At 51.0% G+C, this 21,712-nt stretch overlaps 1 protein-coding gene across 2 annotated transcripts in view; it reads right to left on the bottom strand.

The window, feature by feature from the left end:
• ido1 (indoleamine 2,3-dioxygenase 1) overlaps positions 1-9,649 on the bottom strand; it is a 55,226-nt gene extending 45,577 nt beyond the window's left edge. Inside the window, exons 1-2 of one of the 2 annotated variants that reach the window (XM_038785635.1) lie at positions 9,421-9,649; positions 7,855-7,950 (exon numbers count right to left, since the gene is read on the bottom strand). In XM_038785635.1, coding sequence (XP_038641563.1) covers positions 7,855-7,950; positions 9,421-9,516 — 192 coding nt within the window. In that variant the 5' untranslated portion in view covers positions 9,517-9,649. The remainder of the gene's footprint in view (positions 1-7,854; positions 7,951-9,420) is intronic. The other variant, XM_038785636.1, reaches the window with a different exon arrangement.
• Between the last annotated feature and the right edge of the window lie 12,063 nt (positions 9,650-21,712).

Genomic DNA, 21,712 nt, shown 5'->3' with positions numbered 1-21,712 from the left:
TTGTGGGTGGGTCGTAGGGCTATCGGTCGCTGGGCTCCTGGTCGGGGGAAGAAGTGCCCAATGGCCCGCAACCGACTTTTTATAATGCCAGCCGCGACTGGCTTTCAGAATGCCAGCCATGCCACACATGCATGCTTCCCCAGCAGTGCCCAAGCCCTGAGCCCAGGGAGGCAGACCGCCTCCTCATGACATCAGTGCACTGACCCAAGGGATTATATTAAAAAATCGATGGAGTCTTCTCTCCAGAAGTGACGGTAGAGAGCATGTACACTGACGTCACGTGCTCTGGGCACGAGAAAGATTCCTCCATTTTATAGCTGCCAGCAATGCTGGTGTGAGCTCCAGAGCCTCTGGTGAACAACCCATCAAGAAGCTAAAAACAGGAACAAGGTAGTATGAAGATGATTTCTTGAGGTATGGGTTTATTAAGCGTGCCACTGCAAATCAGGTTGCAACTTTTGTGTGTTTATATGGTGGAAAGTACTGCCAAATTAAAGATCAAAACCCCCAAAATTTCAAAGGCATTTCAAGACTAAGCATAACAAGTTCAAGGACAAACATCTTTTTTTCCACGGATGCACGGATGAGATCTTAAATCATCAGCTGAAGGCCTCCGCAAAAATGTAACATCGAATGACAAAGCAAGTGAAATCGTGAGGACCAAGCAGGCTCACCTGTCACATTAAAGGTGAGTCATGAAGTTCGGGTGGTGGGCTTCCAGTGTGGACCATGGAGTAAGTGGTCATACACAAGGCGGCTCCTGCCCAAGGTTACAGAAAATAGTGATGTGTTAGGCAGGTTGGTTCGACGTTGACTGCAACTGGATGGTCCATGGTCCACACCGGAATCCCACCACCCGAACTTCATGACTCACAATTTTTGCAGGGAACCTGGAAACAAGTCGGCCGATTTCACGACGGCCTTCTCCACTCCTGCGGAAAATCGCGCCCGGTATGTCTCTTGATTACCAGACCCAGCAGAAACAGTGAAAGATTTGGCTTGAGCTGCAGTAAAGACAAAAGCCTCTTCCAGCATGCAGGCAAGGGAAGGGCGAGCGTAAAGGCTTCAAGCTGACTTGAGGGCCTTTATTAAAGCTGAATTCTAGCAGCAGAGGGAACAACCGTGAAAAGATCTCGGCAAGGCCATTGGCGAAGCGGTGACGAGACTTCCGGTGGCAGCCATGGAGGAGTAGGTCACGCATTCGGCAGCTTCCATCTGGAACCGACTCTCTGACCTTTTCCAGGAGTTTCCACGGATTTTTTGGGGCAGATTGGTGAAGCGAACACTGCCAAAAGGATTCCCTCTCTGGTGTATGGATAGCTGGAACAGGAGTGGCTGGGAGAAGCGTTTAAGTCCCAGCAGACAGAAGCTTGCGGAGCGGGCGCCGAGGCATGGCATGGCGGCCGGTATAGACCAGGGTCCATGGGCGCAGTGGGCACAGGAACAACAGGAGTTCCTTAGGGGATGCTTTGCTGATCGTAAAAAGGACATGCTGGCCCGATGAAGGCATCAATAGACCAAATGGTCGCAACTGAGGAAACACAAGGTAAAGCGATTAAGGAGATGGAGAAAAAGCTATCCGACCATGAGGACGAGTTGGTTGTATTGGCCCTTAAGGTGGAGGAGCAGGACAACCTCCACAAGAAGTGGCAGGAGAGGCTGGAGGACCTATAAAACAGGTCCAGGAGACAGAACGTGAGAATTGTGGTACTCCTCGAAGGTGTGGAGGGGTTGGAGGCGGGAGCATTTGTGTCCAAGATGCTGGAGACATTGATAGGGACGGGGGTATTCCCTCGATCCCTGTAGCTGGACGGGGCGTACAGAGCCCTCGCAAGGAACCCCAAGGCGAATGAACCGCCAAGGGCAATGGTGGTGAGATTTCATTGCAAAGAACGGAACAGCAGGTGGGAGAACAACGTGATACACATCTACCAGGACCTGGGTGCGGAGCTGGCCAAGAGGTGTGCTGGATTCAACCGGGTGAAGGCGGCCCTCTTCAGCAAGGGCGTGTATTTTGGGATGCTACACCCAGTGAGGCTATGGGTCACGTACAAGGAACGGCATCACTATTTTGAGGCGCCGGATGAGGCGTGGTTATTCGTCAAACAAGAAAAGCTGGACTTGAATTAAAGGACAGTTAACTTTGGTGGAATGCGGCGGTGGGGCTGGGTAACACGGTACCGTTTCTAATATAAGATTGTATGCAATGTTGGGTGCGTGTAAGGGCTGAGGTGGTGGCTGGAGTGTTTTCGGCAAAGTTGAGATACGGAGGGGGGAGGGGGCCCTGTACTTAGTGCGAATTTTCGGGAAGATGGAGCCTTGGTTCAACAAGTGTCTCCTCACGGGGCAATGTTAGTGTCTTCTGTTTATTTTTTGTTTCGTCTTACTATTTACTCACTGGGGCTGGTGAGGTAGTTTAATTGGTTTAGTCATGTGGGGAGAAGGTTCCGGAAAATGAGGCGATAGTCTGATCGCGCCAGGGGCGGGAGCTGCCGGGGTCAGCATGGGTCAGCTGACTCTCGGGAGTGTAGTGGGGGTGAGCAAAGTGCCCAGCTGGTGCTTGGCGGGGGGGTTTTGGGTCGTAGGGCTGTTGAGGGACGGGAGGGAGGGAATACTGCTCTGTTGACAGAGGAAGTATCAATTTCAGGGTACCAATTGAGAGTTGGGGGCAGCGGCACCCTGTGGGGGCGCTCGAGGGAACGAAGGGCGCGGGCTCGTGGTCAGCCAAGAAAGGGCGATGGCTAGTCTGTGTGGGGGGGGGGATGGAGTGGGGGGGGGGGGGGTAGCCCCCCCGTCCAGGCTGGTCACGTGGAATGTGAGGGGTTTGAATGGGCCGGTCAAAAGAGCGTGCATGTTCGCGCACCTAAAGGGGTTAAAGGCAGACGTAGCAATGCTTTAGGAGACACGTTTAAAGCTCGCAGATCGCACGAGATTGGGAAAGGGATGGGTAGGCCAGGTGTTCGATTCAGGGCTGGATTCGAAGACCGGGGGGGTAGCAATTCTGATCTGTAAGGGTGTGGCATTCGAGGCTGGGAGAATTGTGGCAGATAAGGGAGGCAGGTATATAATGGTGAGCGGAAAGTGGGAGGGGTCCGGATGGTGTTTGCGAACGTCTATGCTCTGAATTGGGATGATGTGGAATTTATGAGACGCATGGAGCAGATGGGTGGGGTCGATCCCTGGAGGTTCTCGCAGCCGAGAGCGAAGGAGTTCTCTTTTTTCTCCCACGTTCATGAGGATTATTCCCGCATAGACTCCTTTGTCCTGAGCAGGGCGTTAATCCCAAAGGTGGCGGGGACAGAATACTCAGCAATCACAATCTCGGACCATGCCCCGCACTGGGTGGACCTGCGGCTTAGTGAGGAGAGAGGGCAGCTCCCACTCTGGAGAATAGATGTGGGGCTGCTGGCGGATGAAGAGGTTTGCGGGTGGATATACAGGAACATCCAGGATTACCTGGAATCAAACGATACGGGTGAGGTAGCAGCGGCAACGGTCTGGGAGGCTCTGAAGGCAGTTGTCAGAGGGGAACTCATCTTAATTCGATCCCATAGGGAAAAGAGAGAAAGAGCGGAGAGGGAGAGACTGGTGGAGTAGATACTCCGAGTGGACAGGAGATACGCGGAGGCCCCCGAGGTGGGGCGACTGAGGGAGCGGCGGAGTCTGCAGGCGGAGTTTAAACTGCTGACCACAGGGAAAGCGGTAGCACAGCTGAGGAAGGCAAGGGGGGCAGTCTATGAGTGTGGGGAGAAAGCCAGTAGAATGCTGGCACACCAACTGCGAAAGAGGGAGGCGGCCAGGGAAATCAGGGGGAGTAAAGAATAAGGAGGGTAACACGGTCTTGGATCCAGGGAGGTGAACGGAGTCTTTAAGGAATTCTATCTTAAACTATTCGAGTCGGAGCCCCCGGCGGGAGCGGAAGGGATGAGGCAATTTTTGGACCAGTTGAGGTTTCCAAAGGTGGAAGAGGACCTGGTGGAGGGGCTGGGGGCCCCCGATTGAATTGGAGGAGATTGTCAAGGGCATCGGGTAAAGCCCCGGGACCAGACGGTTACCAGGTAGAATTCTATGAGAAATTTTCGGAAATATTGAGCCCACTCTTAATGACGACCTTCAATGAAGCTAGAGAGAATGGAACCCTCCCCCGAACAATATCACAGGCTTTGATCACACTCATTCTTAAACGAGGGAAGGACCTGGAACCTTGCGGGTCATACAGGCCGATTTCGCTTTTAAACGTGGATGCCAAATTGCTAGCTAAGATCCTGGCCACAAGGATTGAGGATTGCGTCCCAGGGGTGATAGTGGAAGACCAGACTGGGTTTGTTAAAGGCAGACAACTCAATACCAATGTCCGGAGACTTTTGAATATTATTATAATGCCCTCAGAGGGAGTGAAGGCGGAGGTGGTAACAGCGATGGACGCAGAGAAAGCCTTTGACCGGGTGGAGTGGGAGTACCTCTGGGAAACGCTGGGGAGGTTCGGGTTTGGTGAGGGCTTTATTGGCTGGGTGAAATTGCTGTCCCAGGCACCAGTAGCAAGTGTATGTACAAACCGGCTGAGGCCAGGGTACTTCGAGCTTTACCGGGGAACGAGGCAGGGGTGTCTCCTCTCCCCATTATTATTTTCCCTAGCTATAGAACCACTAGCTATGGTGCTGAGAGCCTCGAGGAACTGGTGGGGACTGGTTCGGGGGGGGGGGGGGGGGGGGGGGGGGGGTCTCGCTATGTGCGGATGATTGGCTCCTGTACATTTCGGACCCTGTGGAGGGGATGGGGGAGGTTCTGCGGATCCTGAGGGATTTTGGTAGTTTTTCAGGGTACAAACTGAACATGGGAAAGAGTGAGTTGTTTCTGATCCAGGCCAAGGGACAGGAGGAGAGACTGAAAGAGCTGCCGCTCAGGATGGTAGAGAAAAGTTTTTGTTACCTGGGTATACAGGTGGCCAGGAAATGGGATGCCCTGCACAGGCTCAACCTGACCCGGTTGGTGGAGCAAATGGAAGGGGACTTTAAAAGGTGGGACATGCTCCCGCTGTCACTGGCAGGGAGGGTGCAGACCGTGAAAATTACTGTCCTCCCCAGATTTTTGTTTGTCTTTCAATGCCTCCCCATCTTCATCCCTAAGGCCTTTTTAAAGCGGGTGAGTAGGGTCATTACGGGTTTGGTGTGGGCGGATAAGACCCCGCGAGTAAGGAGATCGCTGTTGGAGAACAGTCAGGGGTGGAGTGGGTTGGCGCTGCCGAACTTTCGCAACTACTACTGGGCGGCCAATATAGCTATGATTAGGAAATGGGTGATGGGGGGGGGGGGGGGGGGGGTGGCGTGGGAGCAGTGGAGGCGGTGTCATGTAAAGGTAGTAGTCTGGGAGCATTGATAACGGCTCCTTTGCCGTTCTCGCCGACCCGTTACTCCTCAAGTCTGGAGGTGGTGGCGACACTGTGGATCTGGGGACAGTGGAGGAGGTACAAGAGGGTGGAGGGAGCGTTGGTCTGGACCCCGATATGCAACAATGACAGATTTGTCCCGGGTAGGATGGATGGTTGGTTCCAGAGCTGGCAGAGGGCAGGCATCAGAAGGATGGGAGATCTGTTCATAGACGCAAGCTTTCCCAGTTTGAAGGCGCTAGAGGACAAATTTAATCTGCCGCCAGGAAACGCCTTTAAATATCTGCGAGCCTTCCTGAAAAAACAGGTAGTGGCCTTTCTGACGCTGCCACCACTGAGGATACAAGACAGGGTGGTCTCCGGCACCTGGGTGGGGGAGGGGAGGGTGTCGGATATCTACCAGGAACTACAGGAGGTGGAGGAAATCCCGGCGGAGGAGCTCAAGGACAAGTGGGAGGAGGAGTTAGGTGAGGAGTTGGAAGCAGCTCTGTTGGCAGAGGTCCTGGGCAGGGTTAATTCCTCCTCATCATGCGCCAGGCTTAGTCTAATTAAATTTAAGGTGGTCCACCGGGAACACATGACGGCAGCGAGAATGGGCAAGTTTTTTGGGGTAGAAGACAGTTGTATGAGGTGCAAGGGCAGCCCTGCAAACCATGTCCACATGTTTTTGGCATGCCCGGAGCTTAGAGTGTTCTGGCAAGGGTTCGTGAGGGCAATGTCCAAGGTGCTTAACACACGGGTGGTGCCGAGTCCAGAGATAGCGATCTTTGGAGTGTCAGAAGACCCGGGAGTTCAGGAGGCGAAAGAGGCCGATGTCTTGGCCTTTGCCTCCCTAGTAGCCCGGAGACAGATTTTATTAATGTGGAGGGTCTCGAAGCCCCCGAGTGTAGAGACTTGGGTTACCGACATGGCTGGGCTTCTCAGCCTCGAGAAAATAAAGTTTGCCTTAAGACGGTCTACGCTAGGGTTCTCTCGGAGGTGGCAGCCGTTCATCGTCTTTCTCAGGGAAAATTAAAATGTCAGCAGCAGCGTCAATCAGTGTGGTGAGGGGGGGGGGTGCGTGCTTCATTGGGATGGTGTGGGAAGACTGGGTCGCGTGGGGTAATGTCTATTTAGTTGTTATTGTGTATTCTCTTTTTGCACTATGTTAATGTTCACTCTGTTTTGTTATTATGGTTACTACTGTTTTATTGTGAAAAATTCTGCAAAACCTTAATGAAAATACTTTTTTTTTTAAAATGAAGTTCGGATGGCATGGACCACAAAGATCAGGCGGCATGGGTCGCAAAGGTTGGCTGGCGTGGATAATGAAGGATGCCTGGTTGGTAAAAATGGGTCCCGGGCAAAAAGTCTAAAAAACACTGCCCTGCGGGGAAGCACCCTAGTGTGCAAGAGGGGACCTTAAATTTAAGGTGGTCCACCGGGAGCACATGACGGCAGCGAGAATGGGCAAGTTTTTTGGGGACCAGTTCTTCCTGGGTCGACTAGCCAATGTCCAGCTTGCAGCCCCCCCCCCCCCCCCCCCCCCCCCCCCCCAGCCTCAAGGATGAAAATCCAGGCCTTTATGTCAAAATACATTCAAGTTATATGCCACAATTTAAGTTCTAAAACATACCATGATGCAGCACAAGAGGTCATTTGGTCGACCATGCATGTGTCGGTTAGAACATAGAACATTACAGCGCAGTACGGGCCCTTCGGCACTCGATGTTGCGCCGACCCGTGAAACCATCTGAAGCCTATCTGACCTACACTATTCCATTTTCATCCATATGTCTATCCAGTGACCACTTAAATGTTCTTTCTAAGTTTTTGACCCAGTAAATTTATTCACTTCCAAGTACTTATCTTTCAAATGTTTGAATTTGCTTCCAATATCCTTTCAGGCAGTGCATTTTAAATATCTACCTCTTTGATCAAACTTTTGATCATGCGTGCTAATATCTCACTATGGCTCAGTATCAAATTTTGATGAACAATCCTGTTGTGAAGTACAATGGGACAGTTTGCGATGTTATAGGTACGATACAGATGGAAATGGTTGTTGGTGTATCTGAACTCATCGTGAATCTATGCTGGCGAAATAAATACTTGATTTTAGGATTGATGTCTTATTCTGTGTGCTAAATAAGGTTCATTGGTACCAACCTTGCCACTCCTCACCATGTAAATCTTGTCCAGTTTGAGTATCAAGTAGTTGCATGTCAGGTGTAACCCAATAAGGTTGATGTAAAGCATCAGCAGAATTTGCCAGTTAAAATAACTGGCATCACATCATCTCAAAAGAACAACCTGTATTGCACCACTGTTTTTCCATACTAATTTTCTTACTAGCTTTTCAAGTGGCAATGACCAGAAAAGGAATTGCGCATCAAAAAATAGATTTTTTTTTTAGTAGTTTAGTTGGCTATTTTTTCCGACACAAAACACCATTCATGCATTAAAAGTGTGGTAAATGAAGAACCTACATTATTCACTTCACATCGAAGCTGATGATGTTCAATCAGATGGGTTAAGTTGTTTGCGATATCCATCCAAGATTGGTAGAATTTTGGGAGGTCAGACTGGTAAGAAAATATAATTATTCACCAAGTGAGCTTAATGTAAATTTTGTAGAGCGTGGACTGACAGAAAAACATTCGCGTGGTGGAAAACAAAGTCACAAGTATTTTTTTCTAATTAATCTCATCCCTTAATTTCCAATGAGATAAATTCATGTTGCTTTCCCATAGACTAACAACAAAATATTTAGGGTTCTTATACTGGGACAAAAATGTTAACTGAAACGCTGAGTTGGGTTTATTTGACTTCCAAGCAAATTGCCAGCTTTTTTCAGTTTACTTCGATTCTGAACATGTCAGTTCTCGCATCAAAAACTAGACTGTTTTTTAGTTGGCATAATGATCTTGATGGAGGGTTGAGGAGGCGAAGTTGCAGAGACTGGAGGCTCCAGTTGGGCTGAGGGAGGTGATGGATTGCACGGGGTCAGTGCAGGCAGAGAAGACCCTGGGGCCGGATGGGTTCCGAATCGAGTTTTACAAGAAACTTGCAATGTTATAGGAATGATGCAGATGCAATTGCAATATATTGACTGGGCCATTTGAACCCTGAACGTTCCACGTAATCAACCGGGTCGGGAGGCTCTCCCACCTCTCTCAGCTGTCTGTAAAAGCAGTCCAGATAGTGACCCCCCTCTTCTTTAACCCTTCCATTTTTTTTTCTTTCTTGTCCTTAGCTCATTTCAGTTTCAAAGCCATGATTGAATCTGCCTCCACAACACACTCAGGCAATGCATCCCAAATCTTAATTCGCTGTATAAAATGTTTCCCCTCCCTTGGAATTATAGAATAGATAAAGCACAGAAAAAGGTTATTTGTCACATTGTGTACTAGCTCTCTGATAGAACAATGCACGTAATTTTTCTGATCTTAAATCTTTGTCCTCTGTTTCTCCACCCTTCCTCCCAATGGGAACAGTTTTCTCTCAATCAACTCTGTCCACATCTCTCATGATTTTGAACATCTCGGTCAAATCTCTTAAACTTCTTTGCTCTGTGGAGGACATTCCCCAGATTTAGCAACTTATATATACTTCATCCCAAAAGCCATTTTTGTCAACCTTTTCGTTACTGTCCCCAAGGGTTCGCATCCCACTGAAAGTCCAGTGTCCAGAATTGGACACAAAACTTCCATTGTGATGGAACTAGTATTTTATAGAGGTTCAGCATAATTTCCCTGCTTTTGTCCTCAATGCCTCTATCTATAAAAACATATTAAATGTCTGTTAAATTTTCTATTGTCAACCACCTGTCTCTAAATTTAACTTCTGACTGATAAACTAGAACACTTTGAAGGTTCAGAAAAACTTATCTTTCATCTGTTCTCATGATTGCTAAATCTCAGGAAGAAAAACCTGCATATATTCATTTTTAAAATGTGCTTCTTCCATTGTCCATTCAAAGTCTGAGGTTCAAATAGAAGTGAAACATGAATTTCGATTCAATATTTGGCACCGGTAGAAAAACGAATACATACCAATGGATCTGGTAAAACAAATCCCCACTCTTTAGAGACATGAAATTCCTCCAGATTTATATGATTTCTGCCTCTTGCCTTTTCTTCTCTGTTCATTGCTTGACTAGAAATAGTGATATTTCTTGACTCGGAGACTTATATACAGCAATGTTGGAAGATTCTACTTGCAAATGTTGCTGTCAGACCTTTTAACCACAGACAGAGCATTCAACAGAAACACACATAACAAAGTGAGATGAACATTGGACTTTACTCTGGATCTAGAACTGGTTGTTTTGGATGGCTTTTTAAATGGCCAATGTGCACGTCATTTAATGTGCAATCTCAAAGCTTCCTGAAATGACTGGCTGAAATGCAGATTTCACCGCGGGGCGGTATCAGGGGTAGCCAAATGACGTTTACTCTTTCAGGAGATAGATCTCCACAAGATAAAAAAAAACAGCTAAGTCAGCTACATCCAACAGAAGGGACACGAAGTACATACAATTGTTTACTTGTATTCTGCCTGATGCATAGTATCCTTAAGATCAAATATTCCACTGCCTGTTTATCTTAAGAAAGTCAGAACTGAGCAAATGAATAAAACTGTTAAGAGATTTGTTGTCTATAACTGACTTGCTTCTTTTCAGAAGTGTCTGAGAGGTTTGTCCTATCTTTTCGCTCGGGGGGCACTATTTGTATATTTTCTCGCTCAAGGGGCCGATGAGCAAATTTCAGAAATAAAGGGTTTGCCACAAAAATAAATTGAATTTAAAAAAAGTTGAGGCTTTAAGAAAAGAAACAATTGCTGAGCAAACATACAGCAAAGTCATAATAATAAATTATTAACTTTAAAAAAAGGGAAGTAATAAAAATAACCAGTGTGTGAGAGAGATGGGGCGCGATTCTCCACACCTCACGCCGGGGGGGGGGGGATGAATTGCGGGAGGGCTGGCCAAATCATGCCACACCGCCCTGGCACCCCCCGCGATTCTCCCACCTCCCCCAAAATGGCGTGTCGCGTTTTGTGACAGGCCGCTCGGAGAATCGCCGCTCACCGTTTCTCACGGCGACCGGCGATTCTCCGGCCCGGATGGACCGAGCGGCCTGCCGAACCCGACCGGTTCACGCCGGCGCCCACCACACCCGGTCGCTGCCGGCATGAACAGCCCGCGACCGGTGAGTGGGGGGGCGGAGGGAGGATCGAGCACCACGGGCATGCTCAGCAGATGTCTGGCCCGCGATCGGTGCCCACCGATCGTCGGGCCGGCGTTTCTAAAAGAAGCACTCTTTTCCCTCCGCCGCCCCGCAAGATCAAGCCGCCATGTCTTGCGGGGCAGCGGAGGGGAAGACGGCAACCGCGCATGCGCGGCTGACGTCACTTCGGCGCTGCCGGCCGCGTCATTCCCGGTGCGCTTCTTTGATGCAAGCGTCAAGGCCCGGCATGCGGAATTCATGCGCCGCCGCTCCCTAGCCCCCCGGGGCGGGGGGGGTGGGGGTGGGGGGGAGGGGAGAGAATAGGGGGCGAGGAGCGGCCTCCGACGCTGGAGTGAAACACTCCGGGTTTCACTCCGGCGTCGGCTGTTTGTCTTCCGATGGGAGAATTCCGCCCTTAGTGTCTGGAGGTCGGTGGGTGAGTATGAGTGAGTGCGTTTGTATGTGTTGGTGTATGGTGGGAAGACTGAGTGTGAAACCTGAGACTTGGTGTAAGGCAGACTCACTCTCACACTCACTGAAGGATTTTGGACTGTGTCAGTTGAGGGATTTTGAAACCATCAATTCAAGGTTACCAGCCGTTCTTGTGATTATTAAAACTCAGTAGAAATTCAAGTTAAAACTTGTCAGGTGCAAATAAGAATTGTTTTATTTGTCTTCTATTGATTACAACATGAAAGTCATTTAAAAGGCAGCTTGTAGACAATTTGAAGCTTTCAAAGAATCACAGGAATTATCTTCTTTGGCAAACAGCTCAAAACACAACTTTAAAAGTCAAAGTCTGAAGTCAAAGTCTGGAAATGAAATATAAATACAGAGAGACAGTGAATAGTTCAGATCAAAGTATAAATGCCTAAAACTCTCTCTCTCTCCTGACACACTCTCTCACCTAACCTAACCTAACTCTTCCTCCCTAACTCTTCCTAACTCTTCTCTTCTAAAATGGCGGCAAAATCCCTGATGATTATACTATTTCATAGCTGTCTTAAGCGATCTGATCACACCCCAATATAATCCTAATTGGTTTGGGTTCGACTCAAACACATTTGATTTACTGGCAAGCTGTCCATCTTCAATATATATAACGTTACTTCTAATTGTTGCCTGTCTGCTTACTTTTGCATGTTAAAGAATGCGATATTGTGCTTTATCAAAGACAGAAAAAACTGGTCTAATGCTGATCTGACTACTGCAACAATGGAGACCTCATGCTATCTCGTCATGCCATGCTTGTCATGACTCCGAAAATATAATTCAAACTGTCTATTTCAATCTAGTAAAGTAAATTATGCTGCTTTTATAGAATTGTTGTAATGAGAATGTTGGAATCAAATAAATATATATATATATATTTGATTCGATGTTCTAACTGTCCATTTATTAAAAACAAGGCAATACAGTCTAAAATGTTTCAGCTTGTATAAATCATGGGATGTAATTCACCCTAATCTCGAACGGCGTGAGAACCGTAGAACCTTCACTCCTACCACCTCGTTGCCACGGATTCAGCCCTTGTCCTTGGAGAAATGTAATGAGAAGTGTCTGTCTTATCAGACTTCTGTGTTACTTTTAAAATTATGACAGTGAGCTTGCAAAATATATGTTTTCTTTAATTTTAAAACTGGGAATTAATATTTATGCTTAAACAACTATTTTTCACCTGTATTAGAAATACCTGGCTTCTACACTCACTCACTCCTCACTCAGCCACACTCGCTCACTCTCCCACCCCCACAAACTCACTTACTCATCCCCAAAACATTGCCGTTCCCAGGCCCGCCAAACCTATAGCCTCCTGGGCTCTGACAGGATTTCCCAGGCCCCGACTGGAACTCGCTTTCTTTGGGGTTCAGGCCCAAATGTATCTGGCTACCTGCATTCCAGCTGCACTGCTGATTTGCTTCCTTTGGCCCAGTTGCACTCAGCAGTTTGCATACACTCAAAACATACACTTGCTGCTGTTCAAATATGACAGGTCTTACCGCCAGAGGTAGATTTACAATGAAACACACCTTATTGAGCACAGGAGCCTGACCAATGTGGGAGACCCCTACACCATCTGGTGCATTCGGCATCCAATATGATTACTCTGCATTTGCTGAGCCTAGATTGGCCCTTGGAAACAGCACCCCATTTAAGCCCAGGTATCCACCCTACCCAGTAACCCCACCTAACCTTTTTGGACACTAGAACATAGAACATAGAACAGTACAGCACAGAACAGGCCCTTCGGCCCTCAATGCTGTGCCGGGCAATGATCACCCTACTCAAACCCACGTATCCACCCTATACCCGTAACCCAACAACCCCCCCTTAACCTGACTTTTAGGACACTACGGGCAATTTAGCATGGCCAATCCACCTAACCCGCACATCTTTGGATTGTGGGAGGAAACCGGAGCACCCGGAGGAAACCCACGCACACACGGGGAGGACGTGCAGACTCCACACAGACAGTGACCCAGCCGGGAATCGAACCTAGGACCCTGGAGCTGTGAAGCATTTATGCTAACCACCATGCTACCATGCAAAGGCAATTTACCATGGCCAATCCACGTAATCTGCACACCGTTGGACTGTGGAAGGAAACAGGAGCACCCAGAGGAAACCCACGCAGACACGGGGAGAACGTGCAGACTCCGCACAGACAGTGACCCAAGTGGGAATCAAACCTGGGACCCTGGAGCGGTGGAGCAACTGTGCTAACCACTGTGCTACCGTGCACAGCAAAATCAGACTATGATTGATGAGTTTGAAAGAGAAGGATCGCACTGGTCTGAACCATACGAACAGATAACTTGAGCTGCATGTGAGCGAGGGGACAACTAGGCGAGGAGAGAGAGTCAGAGGCTGCTGAGCATTTACGAAAGGAGAACAGGTTTGCGACTTGACCCAGGACAGGACAGCAATAGCGAGACACCGAAAGAAACCATGAGGGGTGCGAGCGAAGTGAGCAGGCGCCTCAACCCAGGGCTGAAGGCAACCCAGTAACAGCGAGGTGCTTAAAGCTAACATAAGCTGAGATCAATGGCTGAGCGCAGAAGCAGGCGAGGTGAGTAAGCGACTCAATCCACGGCTGAGGGCAGGCCAGCAAGGCAAGGTCAGCCATCGAGCGGAGCAGACGAATTGAGCAGACAAAGAGAGCAGATTTACGACTCAACCAGGGCAAGTCAACGACGAGGCACCGAAAGCCACTACAAGGCGAGGTCAACGGCTGAATGTGTACAGCAGGCGAGGCAATCTTTCCATATGTGGAAACCATTATGAAAATATTTTTATCAATACCTGTCATTAATGCTTCTGTGAATGTTCTTTTTCTATAGTGAAAAGAGTTTAAAATTATTTGCTAAGTACGATGAGTCAGGAACATTTGGCAAGTTCAACAATATTGTCAATTGAAAGTGTCTTAACTAAATTTTACCTACGATGGTGTAATCGATGATTTTGTAAAAAAGTTGTAAAAAGTTGACTAAACGCTAACAAGGGATGAAGCAAGAACATCTGAAAAAATCTTTCCCTCTTCCATCTTGTTTAAATTCTGTTTTTCAAAAGCATTGCTGGTCTGATATAATGGCTGCAGCTAGTCACATGTTGGTAGTTCTAACCACCAAAGCTCTCAAGACCAGCCTTCAGAAAGTCTCTCGGACAAACAACGGAAACCTACCGATATTGGTCTTGGACTCTCGTTACTCAACGCATGTGAATTCATAGCAATAACATCTTTGATTTTGTGAGGGGGGGGCGGAAGGGGAGAAGAGGGGGGTGGAGAGGGGGGACAGGAGGGGGAGGTGGATGACCTCAGAAATGAAGTGAGTGTGGGGCCTCATAAACTGTACATCCTCCTCTGTATCTCCCACACAGATTTATGACCTTAATCGCCCGAGCAGCAGCAGTAAACATCGCTCCAAAATTCACTCAACCAGATATTGCTCTGCATTTCTGCCAGATCTTCCGAGCCTGTCTTTCAAGTTGGGGAACTTCATTGAAGCAAAGTAGAGTCAGGTGAAGACAGGACTCATCACCTTTTTTATGGCAGTAGGTGCCATAAGGCAAGTTTAATGTGCAATCCTAAATTTCAGTGAATGGGGGTGTGGGGGTGGTGGGGGGTGGGGTGGGGGGGGTTGGGGGGGGTGGGGGGGTGGGGTGGTGGGGTGGGGGGGGTGGGGGGGTGGGGTGGGGGGGTGGGGGGGGGGTGCGGGGGGTGGGGGGGGTGGGGGGGTGGGGGTGGGTGGGGGGGAGGTGGGGGGGTGGGGGGGTGGGGTGGTGGGGTGGGGGGGGTTGGGTGGGGGGGTTTGGGGGGGTGGGGTGGGGGGATTGGGGGGGTGGGGTGCAGGGGGTGGGGGGGGTGGGGTGGGGGGGTGGGGTGGTGGGGGGGGTGGGGGGGTGGGGGGGTGGGGGGGTGGGGGGGAGGTGGGGGGGGTGGGGTGGGGGGGTGGGGTGGTGGGGGGGGTGGGGGGGTGGGGGGGGTGGGGGGGAGGTGGGGGGGGTGGGGTGGGGGGGAGGTGGGGGGGTGGGGGGGGTGGGGGGGAGGTGGGGGGGGTGGGGTGGGGGGGAGGTGGGGGGGGTGGGGGTGGGGGGGGCGTGGGGGGGTGGGGTGGGGGGGCGTGGGGGGGTGGGGTGGGGTGGGGTGGGGGGGAGGGGGTAGGAAACTGCAGGAACATATACTATTGTTGCTAGACACGACACGGCAAGACTACGACTGGATGAAGCCAGACAGAAATGGGAGGACGAATTGGGGACGGAAGTGGGTTGGGGACTCTGGAGCAAAGCTCTGAGTAGAGCCAACTCCACCTCCTCCTGCGCTAGGCTAAGCCTCATACCACGGCCGTGCCAAGGGGGCATAGGCCCTCGATCGGTGCCCACCGATTGTGGGCCGTGCGTCCATAACGGACGCACTCTTTTCCCTCCGCCGCCCCGCAAGATCAAGCCGTGATGCGCAAATGCGGAGAATCTCGCCCTAAGTCTTTGGATGGTCAAGGTCACCTCCAACATCGCGTCTTTGCTGCTGATGTGCCATGGCTGTCTATTTTTAATCCCCCCCCCCTCCCTTCCTGCCCATTTTCCACTTCCACTGGCCTGCTGACAATGAGGCCTCAGGAGGGGATCTCAGCACCCAATGGTTCAGTTGATAATCTGTTGACAGGATACCTGAGCCCGCCCTAGGTGTCCATCTCCGGTGGTGTGGTCTGCATGTATCCCTTTACCAAATAAGATAACAGCGGGAACTCTGGGCGTCTGAGAGTCTGGCTCAAGCTGGGCTGCGGACAGTAGACCGATGCATATCAATTGGGTGTGATGATCTCTTGATGAGTGATTGACAGGGCCGGTCCAGACATGCCTAGGCAGCCTGTCTGAGTTTGTATATATCGAACTTGGCGAAGTCCGAATTCCCAGCAGGCCATTTGCTGGAGCTGACTGTGGTGAATTCATACTTCATAGAATTATGTCCTTGTGGGCTCTGTCTGTGAGCCGTTGCTGGCTCTGCCCAGAGGGGCAGATGAGGAGCTTGTATAGGGCTCCACCCTAGGCTCCGCCCATGGCCCCTCCCACTACTGGAAGTATAAAGTGCTGCAGCCGTGAGCCTGCTCTCAGTTCTTCTGGTCGCAGGCAGGCTCAGCTGTAAGACTATTAAAACCACAGTTTACTTCCAATTGTGCCTCTGGTGAATTGATGGTCACATCAATTTAATAGTCTTAGAAAACTTGAAGAAAACTACTGTGGAATCAGCCCTCAAACCTGATCGACTAGAACTCGACCCTCAGGCTGCAGAGGCGAAGGAAATCTTCCTACACTGGCTTTGATGTTTCAAGGCCTAACTGGCTGAATCAAGCACAGAGGAGCAGAAACTCAACCTACTGCACGCACGGGTGAGCCATCGTATCTCTACGCAACTCAATTGTACAACCTCATATACTGAGGCCCTGGCTATTCTCGACCGATTGTACGTGTGGCCGATAAACGAGGTCTATGTGCGGCACATTTTCACTACCCGCCGCCAGCGCCCCGCAGAATCGCTGGAAGACTTTTTGCGCGACTTAAAAGCCCTTGCTCGGGACTGCAATTTTCAGGCTGTAACAGCCTCCCAGCATATGGAACTCGCTGTCCGTGATGTATATGTTGCAGGGTTCAGGTCTAACTATGTGGGCCAGCGATTACTTGAGAAAGGGACCCAGAACTTGGAGGACACGGTAGAGTTAGCAACGACTATGGAGGTCGCGTTCCGCAGTCTGAACTCATTCCCCGCGGACCAAGCGACCCCATCGTGGGCCCCCGATCAGCGACTGCCCCAGGCCTGCACCGCGCGGCCACCCACCCACTATGGAGCGCCAGCGTGCCATTTTTGTGGCCAGCCCCAACACCCACGGTAGCACTGCCCGGCCCGAAACGCGACCTGCAGCATGCTGCGGTTGCAAAGAACACTATGCCCGAGTATGCCTGGCAAAAACAAAACTTTCTAACCTCCCCTGCAGTCCAGAGCACTCGCCTCCCAAACCCGCAGGCCCGCAGACCCCATAATGCCGCAGCATGTCTTCCGACTCCGCCTCTGCCCGACACGTGCAACTAATGGGGGCCGCCATCTTGGCAATCCTCCCCCAAGCGGCCAGCCATTTGCGAATCATGGGGGCCACCAACTTGGACACCATCTTCCCGTTGCCCGCCACGTGCGATCCACGGGGGTGGCCATCTTGGACACCATCTTCTTCATCACCCGCCACATGCGATCAACGGGGGCCGCCATCTTGGCCATCAACCGAACCGAACCTCGACGACTACGACCTCAGCGGACAGTCATCACGGGGCCACTCCAGCACTGCTGATCGAGCCGCCGTATACCCGCAACTCAACAAAGTTACGTTGGACCAGTCGCGTCCGAAGCATCTCCAGAGCTCGATGATGTCCGTTAAAATCAATGGGTTCAGGACACCGTGCCTCTTTGACTCCGGGAGCACTGAGAGCTTCGTACATCCTGACCTGGTAAGACGCTGTTCGCTCCCTATCTTCCCTGCACGGCAAACTATCTCCCTCGCCGCGGGCTCACACTCGGTCCATATAACAAGGGCGCAGCGTCGCGACCCTAATGATTCAGGGCGCCATCTACTCTAATTTCCAGCTGTACGTACTCCCCAACCTCTGCATCCCACTCTTACTCGGGCTCGATTTCCCATGTAATCTTAAGAGCCTCACACTCAGCTTCGGCGGACCCCTACCTTCACTCACTATCTGCAGTCTAGCGACTCTAAAAATCGACCCCTCTCCACTCTTCGCTAATCTCACTGCTAACTGCAAACCCGTAGCCACTCGCAGCAGGCGGTATAGCCTGCAGGACAGGGTATTTATTAGAGCCGAAGTCCAGCGGCTCCTACGTGAGGGAGTCATAGAGGCCAGTAACAGCCCCTGGAGAGCTCAGGTGGTGGTCGTCAAGACTGGGGAATAGTTCTGGATGGTGGTTGATTATCGCCAAACCATTAACCAGTTCACCTCGATGCGTACCCCCTCCCCAGAATTGCAGACATGGTCAATCAGATCGCCCAGTACCGTGTTTTCTCCACGTGGATCTGAAGTCTGCTTACCACCAGCTCCCAATCCGCCCGGAGGACCGCCACTACACGGTGTTTGAGGCAGCTGGCTGCCTCTTCCACTTCCTCCGGGTCCCCTTTCACGTCACGAATGGGGTCTCGGTGTTCCAACGAACAATGGACCGAATGGTGGACCAGTATGGGCTGCGGGCCACGTTTCCGTACTTGGATATTGTCACCATCTGTGGCCATGATCAGCAGGACCACGACGCCAACCTCCACCGTTTTCTCCAAACCGCCCAGAAACTCAATCTCACCTACAATATGGAGAAATGCGTTTTCCACACTAGCAGATTAGCCATCCTTGGCTATGTCGTGAAAAACGGAGTCCTGGGCCCCGACCCGGACCGTACGCGCCCCCTCTTACAACTCCCTCTCCCTCATTGTCCCAGGGCCCTCAAGAGGTGCCTGGGATTCTTCTCTTCTAACGCCCAGTGGGTCCCCCAATATGCGGACAAAGCCCACCCACTATTTAAGACCACACTCTTCCCACTGTCAGCTGAGGCCCGCCAGGCCTTCAACTGCATCAAGGAGGACATCGCCAAAGCCTCCATGCGGGCGGTGGATGAATCCGTCCCCTTTCAGGTGGAGAGCAACGCCTCAGAGGTAGCTCTGGCCGCCACTCTGAATCAAGCAAAGAGCCTTCTTCTCCCGAACCCTCTCCGCTTCGGAACTTCGACACTCCTCAGCCGAAAAGGAAGCTCAAGCCATTGTGGAAGCCGTACGGCACTGGAGGCACTACCTCGCAGGTAGGAGGTTTACCCTCATCACCGACCAAAGATCGGTTGCTTTCATGTTCGACAACTCGCAAAGGGGCAAAATTGAAAAATGATAAAATCTTGCGGTGGAGGATCGAACTCTCCACCTGTAATCACGATATCATATATCGACCGGGGAAGCTCAATGAGCCCCCAGATGCCCTGTCCTGTGGCACATGCGCCAGAGCACAAGACGACCGCCTGAAAGCTATCCACAATGACCTCCGCCACCCAGGGGTCACCCGACTCGCCCATTACATCAAAGCACGAAATCTGCCTTTCTCCACCGAGGAAGTAAAAGCCATCACCAGGGATTGCCCGATATGCGCGGAGTGCAAACCGCACTTCTATAGACCAGACAAGGCCCACCTGGTAAAGGCTTCCTGGCCCTTTGAATGCCTGAGCATCGATTTCGAAGAGCCACTCCCCTCAACCAATCGAAATGTGCACTTTCTTAACGTCATCGACGAATTCTCCCGCTTCCCCTTTGCCATCCCGTGCCCCGATATGACCTCCCACACAGTCATCAGAGCCCTGCACAGTGTCTTCACCCTGTTCGGTATCCCCAGCTACGTACACAGCGACAGCGGTTTGTCCTTCATGAGCGACGAGCTGCGTCAGTATCTGCTCGACATGGGCATCGCCTTGAGCAGGACTACCAGCTACAACCCCAGGGGGAACGGACAGGTGGAGAGGGAGAACGCGACGGTCTGGAAGACTGTCCTACTGACCCTCGGGTCCAGGAATCTCCCGACCTCCCACTTGCAGGAGGTCCTCCCCGACACGCTCCATGCAATTAGGTCCCTCCTATGCACCGCCACCAACCAGATCCCTCACGAATGATTATTTGTTTTCTCTCGGGGCTTCACTCCCATCCTGGTTGAGGACACCGGGCCCGGTTTTCCTCCGGAAGCACGTCTGGACACACAAAACAGACCCGCTAGTAGAGAGAGTGCTACTGATTCACTCGAACCCCCACTACGCCTTTATTGAATAGCCCGACGGTCGTCAGAACACCGCTTCCCTCCGGGACCTGGCGCCTGCAGGATCCACCATCACCACCACCGCCGAGGTACCCCTCACACTACACCCCACCCAACACCCCCATGCCCTGCGCCCCCGCGCCTATAGGTTCCCTGCCCACGCTCTGTGCCCCCATGCCTATAGGTTTCCTGCACCCCCCTTCGCCCGTCGCACCGGTCAGGAATGAAGCTCGGACCGAAACGCCCCCTGAGTCCACCCTCATACCCTCACCGACCGTCACCACCCAGCCACCCGAAGAGGCTGCAACCCCGGTGCTCCGCCGATCCCAAAGGACGACTCGGCCACCGGACTGGCTCAACTTTTAGACCCGTCACCCCAACCGGACTTGATTTTTTTTTTACAGGGGGTGAATGTGGTGAATTCATACTGTATTGTAATTCACACTGTATTGCATTACACAGTATTATGTCCTTGTGGGCTCTGTCTGTGAGCCGTTGCGCGGCTCTGCCCATAGAGGGAGATGAGGAGCTTGTATAGGGCTCCACCCTTGGCTCCGCCCATGGCCCCGCCCTCTACCCGAAGTAAAAGCGCTGCAGCTGTGATCCTGCTCTCAGTTCTTCTGGTCGCAGGCAGGCTCAGTTGTAAGACTATTAAAACCACAGTTTACTTCCAATCGTGTCTCTAGTGAATTGATGGTCACATCACTGACTATTTAATTTAAAGTGTCCAATTCTTTCATTTAGGATATCCATTTTTAATCGGGCTCAAAACTAGGCCCAATAAGTTACTACACCCTCCACGTTGTGGAAGGTATTAAAAGTGGTGATCAAGGGGGGATGTAATCTCGTAAAAGGCTCATATGGCCTGGAAGGTACGTCTGCCAGGAGCTGGTGGATGAGGTTTTGGTTGTGGAAAGGGAGCATGCGACTGATCATATGCCAGAGCTTTGGGCACGCAGGAAGAAGCTGTAAATGCAGTTTGACCTGTTTTCCATGGGCCGAGTGGTGCGTCAGCTGCTGCGGGTAAAGGGGGTGGTACACGAGTGTGGGGAGAAGGCTGCGTGCCTTTTTGCTCATCAGTTAAGGTGGCAAGAAGTTGCGAGAGACTTCTATGAGAGGCTTTGTAAGTCGGGGCTGCCGGAGGACAGGCAGGGAATGTTAAGGTTTTCAGAGGGGTTGAGTTTTCTCACGTGGAGGAGGAGGTTTTTTTTGATAAATATTTTTATTCTCCTTTTGCACATTTTCATCCAAATTTACATCCACCGACAAATAATCAACGATAACAAATACAATGTCAATCCCTTCCTCCCACCAACCCCCAAACAACCCTCAAAATTTTAAATACAAACATCAAAGAAAAGGATTAGGTGGAGGAGGGGTTGAGGGAAGAATTGGAGGCACCATTGGGGTTGGAACAGGTGAGCACGGTTCTGGGGAAGATGCAGGCTGGAAAGGCGCCAGGGCCAGATAGGTTCCCGACAGAATTTTAAAAGAGGTTTGTGGATCAATTTGGCTTATCAGGGATGTTTAATGATTCATTGGCACAAGGTTCCCTTCTGGAGACATTGAGGCAGGCTTCTATTTCCTTCCTCCAAAAGAAGGATAAGGACCCCACGAAGTGTGGGTTGTACTAGCCGGTTTCTTTGCTTATGTGGATGCAAAACCTCTAGCTAAGATTTTAGCATTAAGTTTGGAGCCAGGTCTCCCGAAGGTTGTGGGGGAGGGGTGGGAGGTGGGGGGAGGATCAGATGGGCTTTGTGCAGGGCAGGGATCTGTCATC

The sequence above is a fragment of the Scyliorhinus canicula genome, chromosome 26, assembly GCF_902713615.1.
Source record: "Scyliorhinus canicula chromosome 26, sScyCan1.1, whole genome shotgun sequence".
NCBI classification, from domain to species: Eukaryota; Metazoa; Chordata; class Chondrichthyes; order Carcharhiniformes; family Scyliorhinidae; genus Scyliorhinus; species Scyliorhinus canicula.
Note: the sequence above shows the minus strand (reverse complement) of the source record. Positions and strands in the feature narration are given on the sequence as shown.